Source organism: Gymnogyps californianus, unplaced genomic scaffold (genome assembly GCF_018139145.2).
Source record: "Gymnogyps californianus isolate 813 unplaced genomic scaffold, ASM1813914v2 HiC_scaffold_32, whole genome shotgun sequence".
Taxonomy (NCBI): domain Eukaryota; kingdom Metazoa; phylum Chordata; class Aves; order Accipitriformes; family Cathartidae; genus Gymnogyps; species Gymnogyps californianus.
Window position 1 is genome coordinate 104,499 of NW_026114202.1, and position 22,434 is coordinate 126,932.

General features: G+C 52.4%; 1 protein-coding gene across 3 annotated transcripts in view; it reads left to right on the top strand.

The window, feature by feature from the left end:
• Positions 1 to 21,427, top strand: part of R3HDM2 (R3H domain containing 2) — a 60,781-nt gene extending 39,354 nt beyond the window's left edge. The window contains exons 6-26 of one of the 3 annotated variants that reach the window (XM_050914163.1): positions 581 to 659; positions 1,430 to 1,489; positions 2,159 to 2,299; positions 2,694 to 2,802; positions 3,993 to 4,088; positions 5,612 to 5,643; positions 5,741 to 5,794; positions 8,210 to 8,442; positions 11,400 to 11,584; positions 13,641 to 13,730; positions 14,380 to 14,622; positions 15,239 to 15,365; positions 15,793 to 15,854; positions 15,933 to 16,028; positions 16,452 to 16,606; positions 16,922 to 17,022; positions 17,824 to 17,993; positions 18,178 to 18,322; positions 18,410 to 18,510; positions 19,043 to 19,127; positions 20,724 to 21,427. In XM_050914163.1, coding sequence (XP_050770120.1) covers positions 581 to 659; positions 1,430 to 1,489; positions 2,159 to 2,299; positions 2,694 to 2,802; positions 3,993 to 4,088; positions 5,612 to 5,643; positions 5,741 to 5,794; positions 8,210 to 8,442; positions 11,400 to 11,584; positions 13,641 to 13,730; positions 14,380 to 14,622; positions 15,239 to 15,365; positions 15,793 to 15,854; positions 15,933 to 16,028; positions 16,452 to 16,606; positions 16,922 to 17,022; positions 17,824 to 17,993; positions 18,178 to 18,322; positions 18,410 to 18,510; positions 19,043 to 19,127; positions 20,724 to 21,067 — 2,708 coding nt within the window. In that variant the 3' untranslated portion in view covers positions 21,068 to 21,427. Of the gene's footprint in view, positions 1 to 580; positions 660 to 1,429; positions 1,490 to 2,158; positions 2,300 to 2,693; positions 2,803 to 3,992; positions 4,089 to 5,611; positions 5,644 to 5,740; positions 5,795 to 8,209; positions 8,443 to 11,399; positions 11,585 to 13,640; positions 13,731 to 14,379; positions 14,623 to 15,238; positions 15,366 to 15,792; positions 16,029 to 16,451; positions 16,607 to 16,921; positions 17,023 to 17,823; positions 17,994 to 18,177; positions 18,323 to 18,409; positions 18,511 to 19,042; positions 19,128 to 20,723 lie in introns of all 3 variants that reach the window. The other 2 variants (XM_050914165.1, XM_050914164.1) reach the window with 2 other exon arrangements.
• Positions 21,428 to 22,434: the final 1,007 nt, after the last annotated feature.

Sequence of the window (22,434 nt, forward strand, 5' to 3'; positions counted from 1 at the left end):
AGAGGGGAAGAACAGGGCCAGTGGGGCTTTCCAGTTAAATAGCTTGCAGGATCAAACGTGCAGAAGTTGCTTGTACAAAAGTATGTATACTACACTTGCAGGGGCCTCCTGTAACAGCATGGAATATCCTGAGTGTGCTCTTGAGTGGTTGGTTTTAGGGGCAAGGTTTCCTTCTATGAACTGATCTGATCTCCCTCTCTCTAATGTCCTCCTAATGGGGCCTTGAGCTCATAGTGCCTTGTATGTACCGTACTGATCCTTCTGCTGCCCACAGAGGAAAGGGTACACAGTCCTTATTTTATAGATTGAGAAACTTGACCTAGAGGTTGCATTCAGAGCCTGTGCTAGAAACTGGACTTGAGCCCAGGTGATATGGGTCCTAACCTGTGCAGTTCTGTAACAAAGTGGGCTTTTCTTCGTCTCTTCCTGTCGTGAATAGTTGGTGCTGAGAATGAGGCTGAATCTCCTCTGGCAGCAATGTGGGGACATCATCCTCATGCATGTAGTGAGACACACACCTCTTCCCTTCAGTCCATTCTATTGCAGTGTTTGTTAATTTGTTCTGCTGCTGTTGTTTCAGATTCCAGCCAGGAATATACAGACTCCACTGGAATAGATTTGCATGAATTTTTAGTAAATACACTGAAAAAAAACCCACGGTAGGTCCCTAGTCAGTAAAACAACTTGCTGATGGAGTGAAGGGAGGGAGTACCTGGCGACTGATGCTTCTTTGATTAACTCTTAAACCCATGGTGTTTGTGTGCATGTGTGTATATGTATGTGTGTATTCATGTATCTTGGGAGGAGGGGGGACTACAGCAACTACAGAAAGTACCTGAAAGTATGTTTTACTTCTTGGAATTCAGAGAGCGTTACTAGAAGCTGGGGCAGTGTAGAAACAAAAAGCACAACTGTAATTTTATATACTGCAGTCAATCAAAACATGTAATTGTGTATTACGCAGAGAAAGAGGAAAAATAATTTGTTTGAATGCAAGCAGGAAGGAATCTTGATTGCTTTAAAACCCTTTCTGTAAATGATTGTCAAATACCAACCTCTAAAGGAACCGCTGCTGTGTCAGTAATAAATGTAATCAAGCCAAATGTTGGCATAGGAATAGCAAAGCTGGAGTCTCTACCAGTGGAGCTTCCAGCAGAGCAGAGATTCAATATTACCAAAAGCCAAGCACTGTTAGCAAAACAACAACTTTAAACTGAAAAAAAAATCTGGCGATTAATTTACTATATATGAAAAAATGTGGAGTTTTTTTAGTTCATTCCTGGGGGGGGGGGGGTGAAGCCTGGTTAATAGTGTTGCTTGCTCCAGGTATTTGTGACTTTTCTCTGCTGCAGGGACGGGGGTACCAAACAGAGAAAGCTGTGTTTCACTGTCTCTAAAGGTGGCCTTTTCCTTTTTCTTTTCTTGACAGGGATAGAATGATGCTACTAAAGTTAGAACAGGAGATTCTGGAATTTATTAGTGATAACAAGTAAGTGATCAGCAAGTTTGGGTCAAGCAAAAGAGGTTTGTAACGTACAGTTTAGGAGCAAGGGAGTGTCTTTCAGACACACTGGTTAGGAGGCCTGTTCTCTTGTACATCCTCCACCTCCTTTTGTCCATACACAAGGTTTCTGAGTATCATATTGATTGGATATCAGTTGCTTTAACACCATATCCACTGTGAAGGAGATTAGCGCCATTGTGCTTCTCTTCCTAGCGTAAATTGGGGGTGGAGAAGCCAGGGGCAGGATTCACATCCCAGCACGTTGAGATAGAATAGGTGTCTGCAGCAGAGCTTGCAAACTTCTTTATCTAACAGGATTGGAGAAGTCGCAGTATAAGTACTAATTCTGGCTCCTGTTCCTGCTTAGAAACAAACACGTGCATTTCTGCACAAGCTGGTCTTGTTTCAGGAAAGGCCTATTCAACTGGAGCCCTTGAATCAGCCCAACTCTGTCTGGCAAAGCAGTGTAAACCCATGCTCATGCTCAGTGTAAGAAGCAGCACTTGAGTCATGACTAACTGCTTAGAATAGGTGGCAAGGTCTGATCTGGGATCTGGTTAAGGCATCTCTGGCCTTGATCTCTCTTTTGGTATCAGATTATTGTTGTCTGTTTCAAGGCCACCTAAATTCTAATGCTTTCTCCCCTCTTCTCAGCAACCAGTTTAAGAAGTTCCCTCAGATGACCTCGTACCATAGGATGTTGCTGCACCGGGTAGCTGCCTACTTCGGCATGGACCATAACGTTGACCAAACTGGGAAGGCAGTCATTATCAACAAGACCAGTAACACACGAATGTAAGGGGGAGGGAGGGAGGGAGAACAACTGGGCTGGCATCCCCTTCCCTTCCCTGCATGGTGCTATATGACCCCCAGACACGGAGCCCTGGCATGGTCCAGAGCAGGATGGATTCCACACCACATTTTTTTGCCTCTGTAAGAAGGGCAGGTCGCCTCTCTAGAAGAGGAGAATCCTTCACTTCCATTCCTAAGTGTATATATTTGCAAGCCCTTCCTACCTCTCCTTAGTTCTCAGAGAAGGGGCAGGAGCTCTTCTTGACATCAGACAGAGGAGAGATTTAGCACAACAAACATCTTTGCACACCCCCTCACTCCCTGCAAAGCAGTGGTTTTATGAAGACAGTTCTATGCCTACTTTTGCCCTTCTAACAAGGGCTGGTTCTTCCTGCAGCCCTGAGCAGAGGTTCTCTGAGCACATCAAAGATGAGAAGAATGCAGAGTTCCCGCAGAGGTTTATCCTAAAACGAGATGATACCAGCATGGACCGAGATGATAATCAGGTAAGGGGTGGCAATGGGGTATCTGCATACTTTGTGAAAGTCAAATGCGACTTTTCTAAGATGAGAACAACTCTAAATTTCTCTTGAGTTTCCTGCAGTAACCTTCTTTAATAGAAGCTTCCACCCCACCCAAGCAGCATCATCTAGATATATCATGAAAACTTTACAAAATGCTATGGAAATGCATGAAGAATTTGTGTGGATTCTATGGGGGGTACTTTTCTGTACCCTGAGTATCGACTGGTGGCTGGGCCAGGCTTTAAGGTGAAGCCTTTTGCTAAGGTTTCCTTGGAAATGCCCCAGAGCTGAGTGTTGCCAAGCATCTCTCCCACCCCTCCCCAGGGCTTGCAGCGAGTCAAGCTGTGAAGTCATCAGGACCTCGCAGTGCTGCTGGAAGGAAGCCATCGGCAAAATGAAACACTTTGAGCTCAGCAGCATTGCCAGTCATCGGAGCTAAAAACCCTCCTGAATCTCTGGCTGCCTTCGGGCTGTCACAGGTGGCACCACACCCGTAACGCAGAGCTAGCTTGTTCATCTGTGGCTGTTTTCCCAGCCTGTGTCAGACAGAATCTTGAACGTCAAAAACGGGGCAAGAGACAGGAGACCTCTTCACCAGGGATCTCATGCTCTTTGCTCTTGTAGCTCCCATCTGTACATCGCCCCAGCATACCACTACCCCTTGCTTTGGGTCATGTTTCTGAACTTAAGTCGTCAGGATGGGGAGCTGGTCATTGCAATCAGTATCAGTTTCTGGTTTCCCCATGGTGGCACTCTGCAGGTGATGCAGCCACCCACGAAGCACAGAATCCATGACTGAGCAGGAGTTTGCTGTGTTGGCATATGCTCCAAAGAGTGGCCTTTAGCTTTTGACCCCTGGGAACAGACTGTCTTTCAGAAGCACATGGCGATATTCCTGATCTGTCCTTTCCGAATCAGGCAGAGTTCAGGCAGAGTGGTTGTGCTTGATCCAGGAGGTGGAGTGCACTAAGACCTCCAGGATGTTCATCCCTAGACATAGAAGTCCAGAAGGTAGGTTCAAAGGCAGAGGCTGTGTCATTGCATCCAGGCATCGTGCACACACTCCGTAATCCACATCCACTTACACTGCTATGTAAAAATATCAGCAGCTGACTGCGCCCCCTGCTCCCATTGGCAACTGCTGACCCGCTGAGATGTGTTTGTCCCTTCAGATCAGACTCCCCTTGCAGGATGGGAGAAGGAGCAAATCTATAGAAGAGCGAGAGGAAGAGTATCAGCGGGTCAGGGAGCGGATATTTGCACGAGAGGTAAGCTTGGATGACTCACTTGCCAGGTACCCTCCTGGAACTTTGTGGCAGAAGGTGTCCTTGAGTATACTAAGAGGTCAGGTCTCGTCGTTGCCTTTTCTACAAATTTCCCAGTGTTCTTGGTATCTACCGTTGAATTCCAGCTCCTAACAAAGATGTCTAAGACATTGAGATAGAGGAGCCACACCTCCACTCCCCAGTCGCTCCTTCCCTAAATTGCCTGTTTCAGGGGGCAATAGACGTGCGGGGACTGACAGGAGGCAGTTTTGCTCCTTGCTGCCCAGCAAGATTGTAAGCTTATGCAGTGGCATTTCTGGGATGACTAGCAAATCAATTGATGAACCTGAAAGGAGCAGCAGCTGTCTCCCCCAGCTTCTCTCCAGTGCTGCAGCTTCGACCTCCTGATCAAGCAGTGCTGGCCTTGGAGTATCAGGCAGGGCTCTGTGCCTTTACAGGATGAATCTGGGCAGTACATTTATTGTCTTTCTTACGAAGTGTCCAGCTTGGTTATTGCTTCCTTGAGATCTCTGCTCCTACGTGGAACTCCTCTAAGCCGGAGCTGTGTTCCTTGCTCACGTCTGGCTCAGAGAGGCTGCTGTGTTCTGCTGTGTTGAGTACTGTCTGCCAGGTGGAGGCAGCTCTCCATGCTGTGCCAAGTGGCAAATGATGGAATCAGGGACGATTCCAAGTGGCCATCTGTTGTGGATCATGTTCAAAGTCCAGCTCCTTGCCTGCTGCTTTTGACCGTCTTGGGGATGACGCCTTTCGTTTATCCTAATGGGAATTGCCATGTGCCTGCTCAAGGAGGATGTTAAGGCAGCCACTGTGCTGAGTCCCTAGTCAAGTCACCAGGCTTCAGCTGATGACTCTCCAGCCAGTTGTGATCATGGACTTGTCTTACATGCCCAGGCCCAAAGCCATCCAGACATGTTAGTAAGCAGCTCTGCCTATAGTCCTGGACTAGAGCAGGTGCCGTCCCATGTTAGCACAACACTGGGTGGGCATGTACTTACCCTTGATCTGTGTTCATGGGCTGAGCCAGTGCTTTGCATCTGACTTCCAGAGGCAAGGGTGACTATCACAGGGTGGGCTGGGCTGGCTTTGAGCCCTCTACCTTTTTTCCATGGCTGTGATAATTGTGCCTGCATTTAGCAAATAAGGACCCTTGTATGTCTGGCCTTGATTGTTCCATTGACAAAGCTACCATTAGAGCTGCCTTAGAGCAATGAAATAGGGAGTTGAGGTCTCAGATTTGCAAACTCTTGAGAGATCTCAGGGTCGCAGGTATCAGGAAGGGTTCCTAGTGGGCCTGGATGGAGAGCCAAATGGGACTGGTGTGCAGAAGGCTCAGCAAGACTCCTGAGTGACCATGTAACTGGTGTACAACACAAACTGTGTCTGAGTGCCATACTATTAGTGCTTTGCTCCTCTTTGCTTTGAAATTGCCTGGGTCTGTTGCTTTCAAAGTTACTAAGTCTCCCTTTTCTTTCCTTCCCATCTCCATGTCTTTTCCGTGCTTCCAGACTGGCCAGAATGGATATCTCACCGACAGCAGGTTAGTACTGTTTAGCAGACGCTATTTGTATCTCTGGCTTTCTCTACAAGGACTGCATGACTCTATAATGATGCTTTTTTCTGATGTTAACCGACAGAATCTCCAAAGAAGGCTTTTCTTCTAGTTCTCACAAACGGAGGCAGATTTTTAGGTATCTCTGTGTGACTTACTTTGTACATTGTCCTGCTGAGTAAGTTTGCCCCATGCATGGCTGATTGTGAAGTTATTGGAGTTGTATTTTTTGCAACATCAATTTCTGAGTCCTTTTTTGCTGATTCATCAATTAAAATGGAGGGGTGGAAGGTGGGAATGACAGGGAGGAATGGGGAAGCCAGAGGATTCCAGCAGTTTTCAAACCATTCCACGTCTTGTTTCCCAAAAGCATAGGAAAGCCCCTGCCCTTACAGTGACAGGATCAGCATCCAGATAAGGTGGGGTTGTCCCTAATCTCTGATTATAAAGGCTGGATTACTTAATGGTGGCAATGAAGTGCCTCAGGCTTCCATTTCAACCAGAGTATGCTGCAGAGGGCACTGGGAACATGTTTGAGCAGTATTTTCTTATTAAGTAGTTTTCCTGTGGACGAAAGGGCTGGAAGGATGAAGTTAGCCTGATGAGTCACCTTGCACAGACCCCTGCTGCAGGAGGCTGCTGAAGGTATGAGGTTAAAGAACAGGATGCAAATGGAGAGACCTTCATGCCTGCTGTCCTCTCTTTTAATAGCCAAAGCTCTAGAGATGAAGCGTCTCTGTGTATGAACAGGACAGGAGGATCTAAGCAAGTGTAGGAAAAGCTTTGCCCCTCTCCTCAGTCCGTTACATGGCTCAGGCTGTCCTTGGAGGAACACTGTCATGGAAAATCAAGTGTCCTCAGCACAGTTACAGGGACTGTGTCCTGGAGTCTGCGTGTGGCAGTGGTGTTCAAGGCAGGGGCTATAGTTTTCAGATCAGCCATCGGGCTGTAGTAAAATTCATCCAGCAAGTGGCAAAAAAAACGTTGCTGATGTGATAGCAGCTTTAGGAGTTGAGCTGCAGCCAGGGCTGTGCTAGGAGCTTTTCTGACTGTTGTGCCCAGTCCCTAAAGAGCTTGGTTAACCTGCTGTCTTTGTTTTGTGGTTCCCATAGTGGGGAGAGGGAGGATATGTGGGCCTTGGAACCATTTTGAGCTCTGGACAGAGATAGACAAGCTCTTGAGGCGATTGGGGTTCCCTCAGTGGTGGTGCTTGAGATGATGTCTGTGTGATCTCCAGAGACTTACCACCCTCAAAGCCCAGCATTCAGAGCAATACAGCTGTCTGTTTCACTCGGAAGTCCTGTATTAATGGTGCTGAAGCACAGATCTGATTGCAGAGAGCTCTCTGCTGGTGGACACGCTTAGAAACAGGTTGTAGTAAGGCTAATGGAGAGAAAGGCATGGCTGAAGCTGCTAGGGCAGTGCTCTCAGAGAGCAAGGGTGTGGTAGTGTGCCTGGAGTTTGAAGAGCATTCGTAGAAAAAGCAGAACCGTTGTGCTGCTGGGTTAGCATTAATCATCTTGAGAGGGGTCTGGGTTCTCGGGGAACCCGAGTTTGCAGCTGAGTCAGAACAGAGGCCATGACATGCCCCTTCCCCACACACATCCCCAGGAGCAGCCTCCAGAGTTTAGGTTGGAGAGAGCCCAAGAGCTTGACAGTGATGCTTGTTAGGTCAACTGTAATTTGGGATCTGAGGCTGCATAGTCCAATTCCTTCACCTCTTTAGGGATATAACCATTGTACTGGTTTTCCAAGAGACGTATTTTCTTTGGCTCTCACATGCTCCCAGCAGCCCAGGACATCACCTCAGAAGTTCCTTCCAAGCCTATCTTTTCCCCTCCACAACTGCATGGAGCTGCTGCCAGGCTCAGCCTGCAGCGCTTATATGAGCGTCTCTTCCACTGTTGCCTTCCTCACCATTCCTCCCCAGTGAAGGCCTAGGAACCCATTACTGTGCTTATGATCCTTAGCCGGGCTGATAAAACAGGCTCGCTGCTTGGGATGTTTTGCTGATACTCCGTAAAGTCCTGCAGTGGCCAGACCTGGCCTGGGGCTAAGGGAGGGTGATCAGTGGGAGCACAGCTCTGAGCGTAGCAATATCCCAGCACGTGGTTGTTCCAGCTGGGCAGAAAGCCTTACCAGGGCTGGTATGGAAAGTGGTTTCGCAAGATCTCAGTCAGCCTTGTCTCAAGGCCTCTGTTAAAAGCTCCCTGTTCTGAGACAAGGAGGGCTTTAGCAAGGGATCATGCTCTGACCCTGCTGACATCTCTTCCAGGCTAGGATCTGGCTAGGGAAAAGGGCCAGGAGCCAGCTCTCAACACACGCCAAAGAAGATCAGCAGTGTCTGGGTCTTCACAGTGCATGCCCAGAAGGCTGTGACCCAGGGTGTTTGTTTGCTGTCAGATCCCTATACAAAGTGCCAACATGCTGTGTCACAGAGCCAGCTGCTGACTGGGCTCACCACTCTGGTGTGGCAGTACTGATGCAGCACCTGCAGGTCCTGCTGCTGCCCCTTTCCACTGGAGGTGCAGTCTAACTCCTCCGGTCTCTGCAGGGGCAACCGGGACAGTTTGAACCGGGCCTCAGGCAGCCGCCAGAGCAGCACAGAGAGCGAGATAAAGTCGCTGGAGCCTCGGCCGTGGAGCAGCACAGACTCAGATGGCTCCGTCCGCAACCTGCGACCACCTGTTACCAAAGCCAGCAGCTTCAGTGGCATCTCCATCCTGACACGGGGAGACAGCATCGGGAGTAGCAAAGGCAGCACTGCCAGCAGATCGTCCCGGGCAGGTACCGTACTGTTTCCCCTGCACACCTTCTGCCAAAGGGCACTTAGCAGACATAGTCTTCCGGCTGGGGAACTGGGGCTCATGATGCTCTGGTCCGTGAGTCTACTTTAAATGGGGCATGGTTGGCATCATCTGAATGTGTTCAGTACCTGGACAGGGACATGCCAGTTGGTTCATCGTCTGCTTTTTTAGTACTCACCATCAGATCTTCCTTCCCTTTAGCGGAGTTATCTAAGACAAAGGACATTGTTTAGTCCCATACCCCGGAACTCAAGCTACCAATTTTCTGTTGTTTTCTCTCCCCAGCTGTGCTGCAAGTTATGTTGCTATTCCTTTCTGCTCCCCAGAATCCCTCACAGCCCTAAGGAGACTTAGTCAAGGTGAACCATCTGGCACTTTTTTCTTGCTTTCCAACAAAGGAGGTCCAGGCAAAAGTGTCACCAATTAGTCTATCTCATCAGACACACAGTCTATCTCATCAGACAAAGGCTGCGTTAATTGCTATCTGCCTACGATGTTCTCTCAAAATGATTCACTATACTCCTGAGAGCAAACATAACGGCAGGGAGCTGGGCCTGCAGCTCTTCAAGAACTGTTGAATACAGCTCAAGGTTTCAGGAGCACCAAAGGGAATTAGGATCACAAGTCTCTTTGCCTGCTTCAGATCAATTCTTCCTTTTCCATCTAGGTAACACAAAGAGTAGCCCATGCACGGAGAATGTTATTGTGGGGCATCACTGGTAATCTGTTACTGACAACGGCTTCCTGAGAGGATGTGTGCTGCACTTGGCAGGGCACCAGCCCTTCTATCAGTGGGGAGCAGAGTCCTTTATTTTCAACTGACTGTTTGTGAAAGGCGTTTGTGGAAGAGGTAGCACAGGTCTTTGCTCTCATTTTAATGGTCCGGTGATAACTGAGGAGCCATATGGTAGCTGGTTACAATTGCTGTGCAATATCAATGAGCAAAATCCAGTGTTGTCTCACTGTCTAGCTTCCTCCATTCTCACTGGTAGGCAGCAAGTCCCCAAAAGCTTGAGAGCTGTCATTTTACTGGGGAGGCAGATTGGTGCTTGTGGGTGATTAGACTGCTCCACAAGAATCCTTTCTAATAAAAGGGATGGATCTAAAAGGCAGCCAGGCTGCTGTTCCAGCATCCAGGCTGGCTTTGAAAACCACATGTTCGTCTTGCAGTTTGAAGGTGCCTACATCATCTCTTGGGACCCTGTTTCCATTGTGCTCAGGGCTGCACTTAGTCTGATTATTGCAACCACCTCCAGGACTGATTCATCAACTGGCGGCAGTTATTTGAAGATCTGTCCCAGCCATGTGCAAAGCAGAGCAAGAGAGGATCTGCTTTTTTGCTCTTTCTGTATTTTTCCTCCAGGTCTCCCCTGGGAACAGAAGCCAATTGCTCTCCAGGCTTTATATAATGGCGAGTGATTAGAAACATCTTTGGGGGGGGGGAAGCAAAGGAATTTTCACTTGGGGGAAAAAAACCAAAAACACCACCCTCCATATCCTCATGTTTATTCTGGGGGGGAGGAAGTGCTTAGGACTCCGGGGCTCTCTTCCCATCTCAGCATTCAGCCCCTGGGCAACTGTCAGCAAAATATTACCTCCTTTGCAGCATGTGGCTGATGATACAGACCTCCTTAGCAGAATGCCTGAAGATTAGCTGTTGAAATGCAGTACATCAGAGGCAGAGTTAGTTAAATAGCAGCTACTGGGCATCAAGCAATAGTTTCACAGCCCTTTTATTTCTGGAAGTAAGGCTGAAATACTGAGGAGAGCACTTCCCAGCTGGGTGCCCTGCAGCATGTATTGCACTCCTGCCTAACAATTTTTCCTACCACGGGAAGGAATTGCTTTCAGCCTGCCACCCCCTAGCCTTTTACTCAAAAGATGTGCGTGTGCTGGGTCTATGTGGCTGTAAAATAGGATTCCCTCACTCCCCTCTCTGTTCTGGGCAAGCACTCGAACAGATCATGATGACTTATTAGTGTCCAAGCAGGGGCTGTGCCTAGCTGCAGAACTGAGCTGTGACTGGGAACAGCTCTCCAGCTTCTTTCCACAGACTGGTTTGTGGTACTGATCTGACATGAGTGTATCTGGCAGCTCCCTCTTTTTGTAACCTCTGCTTCATGCTGGGGTGGAGGCCCCTCCAGCAGGCAGGTGCTGCTGTTAACAGCCAGATTGCTCTTCCCAGCAGAAGGCCCATGGCATTTATAGAAGGCCCTGACTTGTGCGTGGTGCTTTCCAGACAAGACAGAGGGCACATCCCTCCAAAGAATCAGTTGCAACACAGATGTGTTTTTACTACCCTGTGCCAATCCTGCCAGCACCTGCACCAAGCCTGCACTGTCCTGTGGGCAGAGGCCAGCTAGATTCATCGTATGAGCCTGGCACTGGCCTTTTAATTTCCTGCGGTTCTGAGTAGTGTTGAAGGTTTACACAAACAGCAACTACCTGAGAGCTGTGGGTGGGGACCACTGTGTAGGCTGTCCACTTGGAATGAGGGTGCTAGGTTGGGGTCAGGGAAGAGAGCATGCTCTTGGGAATAACAGCTGTTCAACTCGTGGCCATAGTCTGGAACAAGAATTGCATCCTGGTCTTCCCTGTGTGGGGCAGGGCATGCACGGGTCAGGGGGAGAAGAAAATGCTGTGACCACCTGTGGAGGGTCAGTGTATGTACATGGACATGGAGAGGAGAGAGGTACAATCACCTGGAGTCCTGAGGGTGTCAACACCTTGGTTTGCTGTGAAGCAGAGGCAAACTAGTGACATAGCCTGCAGCCTGCTCACCTTGTCCCCTGTGGAAGCTCCCATGTGGACAGCAGAGAATGCAATCTGGCTGCAGTACAGGAGGTAGTGACAGGATCTACCCCCTGCCCTCCCCATCAACAAATCGATGTTTTTCTCTCCCAGGTACCAACCCTGCCATGCCTTTCTCTGTTCAAGGTTTGGTACTAGGTGCCCCTGAAGCATGCAGCCAATCCCCTTCTTCACAGCCCAGCCGTGGCCTCCTACCCTGCACAGCCCAGCAGCCTCAACCGCAGCCACCCCAACAGCCACCACCACAACCCCAAGGACTTCCACCTGCAGCCCAGCAGCAGCCAGCCATGAGTAACCACATGATATCCCAGGTGAGTTGTTCCACAGTATCCAGGGCTCAGTAAGCTCCTTGGGCACACAGGTGGGAGGTGGAAGCAGAGCCAGCGTGCACCCAGGGTGCTCTGGACTCACACTTGCCCAGTGGGTTTTGGGTGTCCTCACACTTGCTGCCTGTTAGGGAGTGACAGTCCCTCTGTGCTATTGGCAGAGAGCAGGAGAAGGTCGGGGGCCTTGCTGTGCCTGAATATGATGCTGTGCGACATCTCAACTTGCCAGCCTTTTCTGTATCTGCTCGGGCCAGCAGCCCTCCTGGCAAGGGATCTGTAGCCCTTTGCTGAGTGGCAGGGTTATATTCTGGAACCAGTTGCCCTCCTGGTGAGGGACCGTCACAAACGGTAGTTGGGTTTGAGCTCCCCAGTGCCAGTCACCTGATGTCCTGGAGAGAGGCAGACCTGGAACTGTGCCTGCATGTATTCTCCAGGCCCTCCCTAAGTTAAACCCAAGTGATATTCCACAGCCTGCAGGCCTATTACTGAGGATGGAGCCCTCTAGAAAGCACTCGTGGCTGTCATTCCTACATACTTTGTTCTGCTCCTGAGGCTGTAAAAAACCACAGCACGAGAGCTGCTCCTGTATCACTGCAGGACTGGGGAAGGGGGTGGGAGCCAGCCCTGGTGGGCACATTTGGAGAGCAGAGCTGTCTCGTGTTCCGTGCGTGCAGAGCTGGGCGGTGTGCATGGGAAGTACCTTCCCATCCTGCCCTGTTCAGAGCAGCGTGTCAGTGCTGGACCTCAGCCTGCCTATGAGTTTTATAGGGATCCTTTCTGGTGCGTCAACTCATACTTACGATGTCTCCTACAGCAAAGAACTGCAAGTTACACTGGAGTTACACTGGAGGTTTTCAAGATGCGACTGGACAGGGAGGGTGCTAGATAATCTTATCTAGGCTCCCTTTCCCATGAAAGGTTGGACCAGATGATCTTCCGAGGTCCCTTCCAACCTGGACTGTTCTGTGATTCTAAGTGTTTTCAGTGGGTTGGGATGGGAGGAGGAAACAAGCCTCCTCAAACAGCTTTTACTGCAGATAACATGAACGGCTCTTTGCTGTCTGTGGCTGTCTGTATGAGGATAGGGGGAGCTTGTAGTTCTTGGGCCCTGGACTGGCTCCAGGGTTGTGGATCTGTTTGCAGAGGATACTGAGACTCAAGGGAAACGTCTCAGTTCTACAGATGAGATGTCTCCCTGAGGTAGCCAGGGTCCAGCGCTAAGGCTAGCAGGAGTGTCTGTCTGGAACTGTAGCATGGCATGGGACAGAGCACAGTGCCCAGGGTGGGAGGTTTGAACACACCACAGGATTCTAATGGTTTAGGTCCTGGAAAAAACTTTTTTCATGTGTTTGACTGTTGGTGAAAGGTCTGAAAATGCACTGTCCCCCATGTGCATGCACCTTCTGTTTCACCAAAGGTCAAATCAAATGATCAAAAAAACAATCCAGTGCTGACCATTACAGGTTCGGTGCCCAAAGCGCAGGATGTGGTGCTTGAGTTAGGTGTTGTCATAAACAGGCACCAGCAGGTCTTCCTAGTGACAAAGTGAGAGGGGCCACTACAGAAGGCAAGAGAGAAGAAAAGACATTACCAGCAGGAAAGGCCAAGAACCACTGCAGAGAGAGCTGGGAGTCAGTGCCACACACAAGTGGGCAGTGGAGTGGGAGAGACACAAAAGTTGTGCTGGGGGGAGGTGGCTTTCCTGCTGCTGTTGGCCGTAGCTGGCCTTTGTGAACTTGTGTCGCTGTTCATGCCAGGCAAAAGCTGCTTTGCGGACATGGTCAGCCTTCCCAGCTTCCACAAAGCAACTGGCTGGGCTGTGTGTCTTCACAGAGAGAGGAATGCTCCCCCATTCTGGTCTCCGTGCTTTCCAACCCTCTGCAATGCCCCCCTCTGTGTGTTTGCAGTTGGCTCAGTTGACTAACCTTATTGTTCCTTCTTTCTCTCCTTCCTCCTATCCTTCCTTCCCACCCCCACCCCCCCCCCCCGCCCTTTTCCCACCCGAATCTCTCTCCTCCACTCCCTTCTCTGCTGGTCTTAGCCGGTCCCAGCGCTGCAGCCTGTTCAGTATTCTCCAAGCTCCTGCCCCCAAGTCCTCTTGCCAGTCTCTCCACCCCAGCAGTACAACTTGGTATAAACCCCATTTCCTCTTCTGCACTGTCTCTGTTGTACTCGTGCTGTGTTTGTGTTGTATGAGCTTTTGCTAATCAGGTATGTCATGGACACTGCACCCAGTGGGTTTGGGATTCATGGAGGCTCTGTGCTGCAGTGGGGTCAAGGCAGTGGGATGCCTGAGGCTGTGGGACCCACCAGGGCTGGGCACTGCTGGAGTGGCTGATCTTGGAAAGAGCCTGGGGAAGAGCAAGTGCCAAGCCCAGAGCTCCACCAGGAAGCGACGCTCGTGCCCAGCACTGGGGTCCAGGGGCCATGGCTGCCCTGTGGTCTCAGTCAGCCCCTGTGTTGTCTCCGCCAGGTCTTTCGGGAATGGCACGCCCCATGGGACATGGCCTCTGGGCTGGGGCCACCCCTGCCTGTGTGGGGCCCCACATGTCACCAGTGTCCACTGAGCATTCAGGCCCCCCCAGCAGCTTGCATGCCCCTACCCCCCGTCCTGCAGAATGCTCTTGGTCTGTGGCTCATTTCTGGGGACCTTTCTTGGGTGAGCTCCTCCACACAGAGTAGGGAGAAGGGGTCTGCAATCTGCTCAGCAGAGCTATGTCCTACATGCTGTTGTCCTACATGCTGTCCTCCTCCATCCTTCCCACTTATCCTCAATGCAGGCCGATGAACTCAGCAACCCCTTTGGGCAGATCAGCCTCAGCCGACAGGGCTCTACTGAAGCACCGGATCCTTCCTCGGCTATGTTCCAGTCATCCCTCATCTCCCAGCATCCTCAGCAGACAGGATTCATCATGGCAACCCCTGGGCAGCCCGTTCCCACCTCCAACTACTCCGCCTCAGGGCACACAGCCCCGACACAGCAGGTGCTGCAGCCCCAGGGCTACATTCAGCCTCCCCAGCAAGTAAGGACATGCGCAAGCCTGAAGGGGATGTGCACCTCGGCCCAAAGCTGTCAGGCAAGGGGCTGCTGGGGAGCAGTCCAGAGAACAGGTCCTTGAGAGTGGGTCCCCTCTTTTTCTGCTGCTCATTTGTGATGGATCAATACACAGGGGTCCATGCTCTGCGTCGGCACGCACCCTTGCTAGGCACAGGATGATCTCTGCCCTCTTGTCCCTTTGAGCTCACAAGGCACTTACCTGGGGACCCCTCTGGCAATTCCTGGCTGATAGTGTTGGGGGAGGGGCGGCGACCAGATTCAGGGCTGACACCTCTAAGCTCTCTTTGGGGTCCTGCAGGGCATTATGACCTCTAGGATTGTTCCCCTGAGCTGTGATGAGAATTGTGCCTACTGTGCTATTGCACTACTGTGCTGGGAAAAGCTTGGATGTGGAGGCTGGGAGGAGCGGGAAGGGGCTGCGGTTCCCTGAGGAGCTATCATCTGGCCAGAGCCAAAGCCCTGGTTGGTTTCCTTCGGCAGAAGCCAGGCCAGGTGAGAGAGAAAACTGGTCCTGGGGGACCAGCTTTCTTGGTCCCACTCCCTTTTGTGTTCTCATCACCATGTTTTCTTGATTCTGATAGATTCAGGTTTCTTACTACCCTCCTGGGCAGTACCCGAACTCCAGCCAGCAATACCGATCTCTCAGTCACCCAGTGGCCTACAGCTCCCAGCGCACTCAGCAGCTTCCCCAGCAGTCCCAGCAGCCTGGTAAGGGGGCATAGAAGGAGGGAGGGGGAATGTTTCCCTTTCCTGCCATTCTTGTTGTCTCTTAAGGATCTCCCATGCACTGTCTGGGGCCAGGCTGCTCTTCCCTGTCTCCCACCCTTTGCTGGACTTGCTGACTATAGAGTGCCTCTTGACTGTGCAAAGGAAAGCTGAAACTTGGCTTGGCTGCAAAGGCTGTTTTAGTCTTTTCCCTTCCTCTCAGCATGTAGCATGCACTGAGGTGCTGCAAGGTGGATTTAAAGCCAGGAGCTTCCTTCAGGTCTCTTTACATCTGCCGTAAGGGAAGCTCTTTTCCCACTCTTTAGCAAGAGATGAGGGCAAAGCAGGGTTTGAGCCCTCATATGGCAGGTCTCAGGCTGTCTCCTGTGGCCAGCTGGGAAGCTGCTCTATTTAAACCTTGTTCTGACAGGTTTACAGCCAATGATGTCCAACCAGCAGCAAACATACCAAGGTGTAATGGGAGTGCAGCAGGCACAGCCCCCCGGGCTCCTCAACAGCCAGAGGAACAGCATGGGGGGCCAGATGCAGAGTATGATGGCAGTGCAGCAGGCGCAGCCCCCTGGCCTTCTCAGCAGCCAGAGGAGCAGTATGGGGAGCCAGATGCAAGGCCTGATGGTCCAGTACACTCCACTGCCTTCGTACCAGGTAGGCATCAGTTGCTCTCCAATGAGGGGCTGCTGGGGAGGGGGGCCTCAGCTGTGCAGGCCTTGCAGGAAGTGACCTGTTCCTGTGCCTGAGTGATGGAGCCAAAGATGGAGACTTATTCACCTTGAGAAGATAGTGCATGCTTGCCAGCTTGGGGAGGGCACGTCCACATTTGAATCTGTGTGGGACATGTCTTGAGAAGGAGGACTGAGTGCGGCTGGTCCCTTCACCATTGTGTTCACAGAAGAGCTGGGAGGGGCTGCCCTTGCCTGGGCAAGATTGCTCTGGGCTGCAGTAGACAACCATCTGGCATCTCTTCTACCTTGTATGGACCTTGCTGGTGTCTCTTTGGGGCCAGTTCTCCCTGCTCCTGCTCTATGTTACCTGTCATTCCATAGGGCTGCTGCTTTCCTCCCTGCACAGGTTCCTGTGGCCAATGAGTCCCAGAGTGTGGTCCAGCAGCCCTTCCAGCAGCCAGTGCTTGTACCAGCCAGCCAGTCTGTTCAGGGGGGGCTTCAGGCTGGAGGGGTGCCCATCTATTACAGCGTCATCCCAACTGCCCAGCAGAACGGCACCAGGTAAAGCTTCTGTATCTCTGGCCTGCCTTGGGGAGAAAGGGGTCCTGCTGCCCTACTGAAAGGGCATAGCATCCTACTCCTGGCTGAGCACCATAGATGCTGGTCATCTCTTGAGCTTGCCCAGTCCTAGCTCCCATAGTCAGTGCTTCCTGAACACAGCTGTCCTGCAGCATGCAGTGCTTCCTGCGCTTCTCCAGAGGCAGCTGTGTTTCCAGCAATTTCAAGTACTGAGGGGAGCTGGTGGTTGCCCGCACAGGTGGGCAGGCTGTTTCTCCCCATCCCCAGCACCTCACCAGAGCACTCTCTGCTTCACAGCCCTTCGGTGGGGTTCCTTCAGCCACCTGGCTCTGAACAGTATCAGATGCCACAGTCCCCATCACCCTGCAGCCCGCCACAGATGCAGCAGCAGTATTCAGGTAAGAGGGGGGCCACTGCTCGGGGTTGGCACTGATTCTGCACAGATTGGATCAGGTTTTGTAGGGGCTGCAGTGAACAGAGATGCCAATTCACAGCCAAGTCTGGCAGCTTCTGTGCAATGGGTTTCCTTAGTCTTACCCATCGCACGGCCCACTGGGAATTAACAGGATGTGGCACTGTGACTTTTCTCTAGGCTGATGCTGGCCTGTGCCTGGCATCTCCTTGCCATGGTGGGGCAGACAGGGTAGGAGCGGGTAGAGAGAGCTGCTGTGGGCTGCGGGCTCCCTCTGCTGGCAACGCGGCTTAGTGTCACTGGGGCAGCTCATGGGACCAGGGAGCACTGTGGATGAGAGGAGCATCAGGGTTCCTACATCCTGTCCCAGCTGCAGGGAAGTGAGCTGGGGCCTGGTGAATCGGTGCAAGAGCTGGAACCAGGGTACTCAAGCTCTGCGCCCAGCTCTGTGATTAGATCCTTTGCCTGAAGTTTTGCTGTGATGCTCAGAGAGGTCATCCAAGTTGCCTTCAACTTGTCCCACCTGCTTGCATTTCTCCTGGATTAAAAGTCATTGCTCTCTGATGTAAGCTGTGATATCAGAGAGGGATCCCAACCGGGTCTTGGTGGGGCCTTTTTTCAGCCTGCCTGGGCAGGCAGGAGTGGCAGAGGAGAGAGTATGGAGGGGGTGTTGTAGGGAAGAGTGCAAAGTTGCACAGACAGGCACGCTGCCTTTTGTCCCACAGCAAGCAGCAGCAGCAGCAGTGCGCAGAGCCTGGGCAATATTGCTGCTGTCGTCTCTCCCCAGGGGTGTCTCCATCAGGCCCTGGCGTGGTTGTGATGCAGCTGAATGTACCCAATGGCCCCCAGGCCCCCCAGAATCCCCCTGTGGTGCAGTGGAGCCACTGTAAGTACTACAGCCTGGACCAGCGGGGGCAGAAGCCAGGAGACCTGTACAACCCAGACACCAGTGCTCAGGTATTGAGAGGACTGGGAAGAAGGCAGCTCATCTTTTGGGAGCAGCCTGGCGGGAGAGAGAGGACCCCAGCATCTGTGCTGTCTGGATGGGCTGGGAGATGGGGGTGGGGTCATGCCATGGTGGTGAGACAGGTGTGGGACTGGTCACAAGCACTGGGGCTGCCTAACACTCTCCCTCCCACAGGCCAGCACCCAGCTGAACAGCCCCATCACGTCCCCCACCCAATCCCCGACGCCGTCTCCTGTCACCAACCTTAACAGTGTCTGCACGGGGCTGAGCCCCCTCCCTGTCCTCACACAGTTCCCTCGGCCCATGGGCCCGGCACAAGGTAAGGGGAAGGAGTGGGGACAGCACAGGGCTGGGTCTTCCCTGTGATTTCTTCAGACCCCTACAAACATTTGCTTCCTTTTTGCAGGTGATGGGCGCTACTCATTGCTGGGCCAGCCGCTGCAGTATAATCTGTCTATCTGTCCCCCACCGCTGCTCCACAACCAGCCCAACTACAATGCGCACCAGGTAAAATTGGGCCAAACCCCCACCCACCCACCCTTTCACTGTCCTGGGAGTAGAGCAAGACCACCCCCTCCCCTCCCCCCGGACAACCCCTCTCTGGGCAGGGCCCAGGAGTAGTTAAGAAGTGAGTCTCACACCCTGCCCTGTGCTTGGACGCCCCTTGATTAGGTAGCAGGCTGCCTGCCCCACGCTTTTGCTATCCATCCGGCAGAGCTGCCATTGTAAATGGATTTCCCTAGAGCCTGGCACTGGGCTAGAATTCATCCTGCTCCCAGCTTTGCCCAGAAGCAGTGTCAGCCCCAAGTCCTTTGAGTGTCCTGGAACCATGGCTGTGCCTTGATCTCATCTAACTTACCCAAGCATGGTGTCACCTCAAAGGTGCCAGGGGGTGCAAGGTTCATCCGGGTGTCTTCATTCCCCTTCATTCCCTTCACAGCCATGGCCTAGTCGACTTTGGTCTTCCCTCCCACTCCCAGGATGCTCTATGGGCACTGTGAGGCCACAATGTCTCCTCAGACCATTTTTATTCTTTAAGGGGCAGACTGGAATGAAACATGGAAACCGGAGCAAGAGACAGGCCCTCAAGTCAGCATCCACTGACCTTGGGACAAGTGATATAGGCAAGTGACCCTCCTCAAGCGGTTCCCCCTTTGCACTCTGACTACTCCCCACTGCATGGGCGTAGCTGGCATTGGCAGAGACTCCAGATGCCATCTCTGCCCACACCAGCATCCCACAGAAACCATTGCTGGGGGTGGTTGTGGAGAGCAGTTCCTGCCTGCCACCTCCTCCCCCCCCCACACAAACACACACCCGCCACAGCCCACATGAGGCCTGGCTTGGGGGCGGGTGCAGCAGAGCCAGTCCCAGTCAGCTCTGCCCATCGGGAGTTGGGAGGACAGGGGTTGCTCAGGAATCCAGTAAACACTGCCTGCACTGAGCAAAGTTTTTGAGGAAGAGTGGGGAGAAATTGTTGGAGAGTCAGTGATAAGCACCAGGACACCTGGGCCCTATTCCTGCCTCTGTGAGGGTTGAAATGATGGAGTGCGTGGAGCTGGCAGAACTCCTGGGATTTTATTCCTGTCAGCAGAAAGTGAATGTCCAGACCCCTGAGATCTTGTTCCCACCATTGCCTTCCCAAGTGACTCTTCCCTCTCATGCTTTCATTTCCCAGTGGGGCCAGGAGCTGCAGAGCCCTCATCTTTGTAAACATCTTTGGGATCTTCCAGGGATGGCTGCGAGGGCTGAAATCCCCAGTGGATCTTTTCTCTCCAAAGAGGAAGGGACTCCCTCTTCCTTGCCCTGGGGGGTCTCCACTTGGTCATCAGGAAGGGAAGGAGAGGCACATGTCTGGCTTCTCCCTGCAGCCTGGAAGGGAAGCAGTCTTCACTGGCTCTCTGGAGGCTTCAGACTTGTCCCCCATGTCACCACCGACAGCAGCTGGTTGTAGGGGGCCCTTTAAGAGCTGCTTGCCGGAGAGCTGCCCCCCTCCCTGCAGCTGGCGTGTTCATTACATGCCGTGTTAATATTAGCAAAGAATCCATTCAGCCAGCCCTCCGCTAAGCCCAAAAGCCAGGGCTGGAGCCAGGAGGCAGCAGAAGTGTTTGGGTACCACAGAGGAGAGGCAAAGAGGTTGGCGTGACACTGGGCTGGGCACACAAGGGGATCCTCCCCGTGGGTGAAGCACACAGATCACATTCAAGATCCGCACATGTCGACGTCCTCCGTGGGTGCAGCCTGTCTTTTTCCCTTCCAGGGACAGAGGCCAGGAGAGCTGGGTTAGCTCCCAATCCTGGTACCCAAGGATCAGGGTAGGAAGACGGGGCAGAGCACCTGGGAAAGCCCTAACTGAAAAGCCAAGCCCAGCCAAAGGAAGCAAGGAGGACTTGGTGTTCCTGGAGCCCTGGGCAAATGGGAAATACCAGTCTCTTCTTGAAGCAGGCCATGTGGGGACCAGGATGTGGGCATCAGAAAGGATCAGGATGGGGCACTGTAGGGAGCAAAATGGTAGGGGCAGTTTGAGGGCGAAGAAGTGACTGGCTTAAAAAAATACATTCCTAATGTGGGGGCAGCTTAGCAAAGCGCTGCTTTCATGGGCAAAGTAGAGGTGACTGCTCCAACCTCAGAGCTGGTGAGGAGCCCACACATCAGCTCTCACTGTGCTGTTGCCACCCAAGAATCTGCTGCCGCTGACACATGCTGTCTTTCCACTGCAGTGCTGGGCCGAGTGCTGGAGGTGACAGACCTGCCCGAGGGCATCACACGGACAGAGGCTGACAAGCTCTTCACCCAGCTTGCCATGGCTGGTGCCAAAATCCAGTGGCTCAAAGAGACTCAGGGGCGCCGTGGAGATGGAGGTGGCGGGGACAACAACGGGACTCCAGAGAATGGCAGGCACAGTGACCTTGCTGCCTTATACACCATTGTGGCCGTGTTCCCCAGCCCGCTGGCTGCCCAGAATGCCTCCCTCCGCCTCAACAACTCCCTCAGCCGCTTCAAGCTGCGTGTGGCCAAAAAGAACTACGACTTGCGGGTGCTGGAGCGTGCCAGCTCACAGTAGGGCTCACGCATGGGCACAGAGCACACTGGACTGCGGGCACTTCCCTCTGCCTTCTCTTTTCCTTTCTGCCCTCCCTTCCTCTCGCCATCCTTCCTGGATATATTTATATGGACATAATTAAGAGACAAGAAATTGATTTTTTTTTTTTTTTTAATTATTATTTTTGGAGTGATGCCCGTGCCCGCCCACCTTACCCTGTGTATATTGTTTTGTTAAGCACTGTGTTGAACTGCACATACAGGTGTTGATTGGTATGTTCACTGCACATTTTATTTAATCTGATTATTATTTGGGGGGTATTTTTGGTTTTATTTTATTTGGGGGATTGTTTTTAAATATAAAAAGAAAACTTGTCCATCACTTTAACACTGCTTTCCCATTCTCGGCCAGTACCAGTGCTAGGGGCTGCCTGTGCTGCCTCTTTGGGATGAGATGACAGCCAGGGAGCAGAAGGGGCACTCAGAGGAGGATGTGTTCCTGCCCAAGTCCTTCCCCCATGCTTGGCATGTACAAGGGCTGCAAGCTCATGGTTTGCCAAGGCTGGGAGCCGGGACTGGGAGAGGAGCACTGAGCTGCTTCATAGCCTCTTTTCCCAGCTGCTGGCCCCATGCAGCTGTGCAGTGGCACGAATGGGGACGCGGGGTGTCCCCAGCTGTATCCCCTGCCAGGAAGCAACATATTCCTCCTGATTACAGGGGAGCAGCCCTTGAGCTGATAGGTGCTGGTATCACTGTGTCCTCCTGCCCTGTGGGTACAGGAGTTGGGCTGGCACCACCCTCACCGTGGCATTGCACACAGCAGCTGGAGCCTCTTGCAGCATCTGGATGCTACCTTCAAGAGCAGGTGCAAGTGGAGAGGTAAGAGCTGCCTGGAAGAGGTGTGCTCCAACCCCAGGCTTGGCACGAACTCCTGCACCACTGCCACCCGCAGCCTGGCAGGGACGTAGGTCCAGGGACATAGGTCCAGGGACTCTGGCACTGTGGTGCCTGTCCAGCTCCAGGGAGCTGGCACCCGTTGCAGGGCAGCATGATAGCGATGGGGTCCCCAGCTCTCCTCCGTGGCAGCTGTCTCAGTGAAGAGCAGACCAGCAAGATTTGCTGCCAGCGGGTATGGGGCAGCCATGAGAGCTGCCCCATGAGAGACCCCACTGCTGCCACTCTTTCCTTTTCCCCTCCCAGCTGCAGGGGCCTCAAATGCAAGAGCAAATGAGACATCAAGGCTGGAGCACTTGGTGTGCCCTGGCTCTGCTGCTGCCCCATGCCAGGGGGTGGGTGGACCTCTGGCACACCCAGCAACCCATTAACGCAAATAGCCAGCGGCTCCTCTCCACCCTGCTCCCTTCCTGGCTCATGCATGGGCTCCAATTT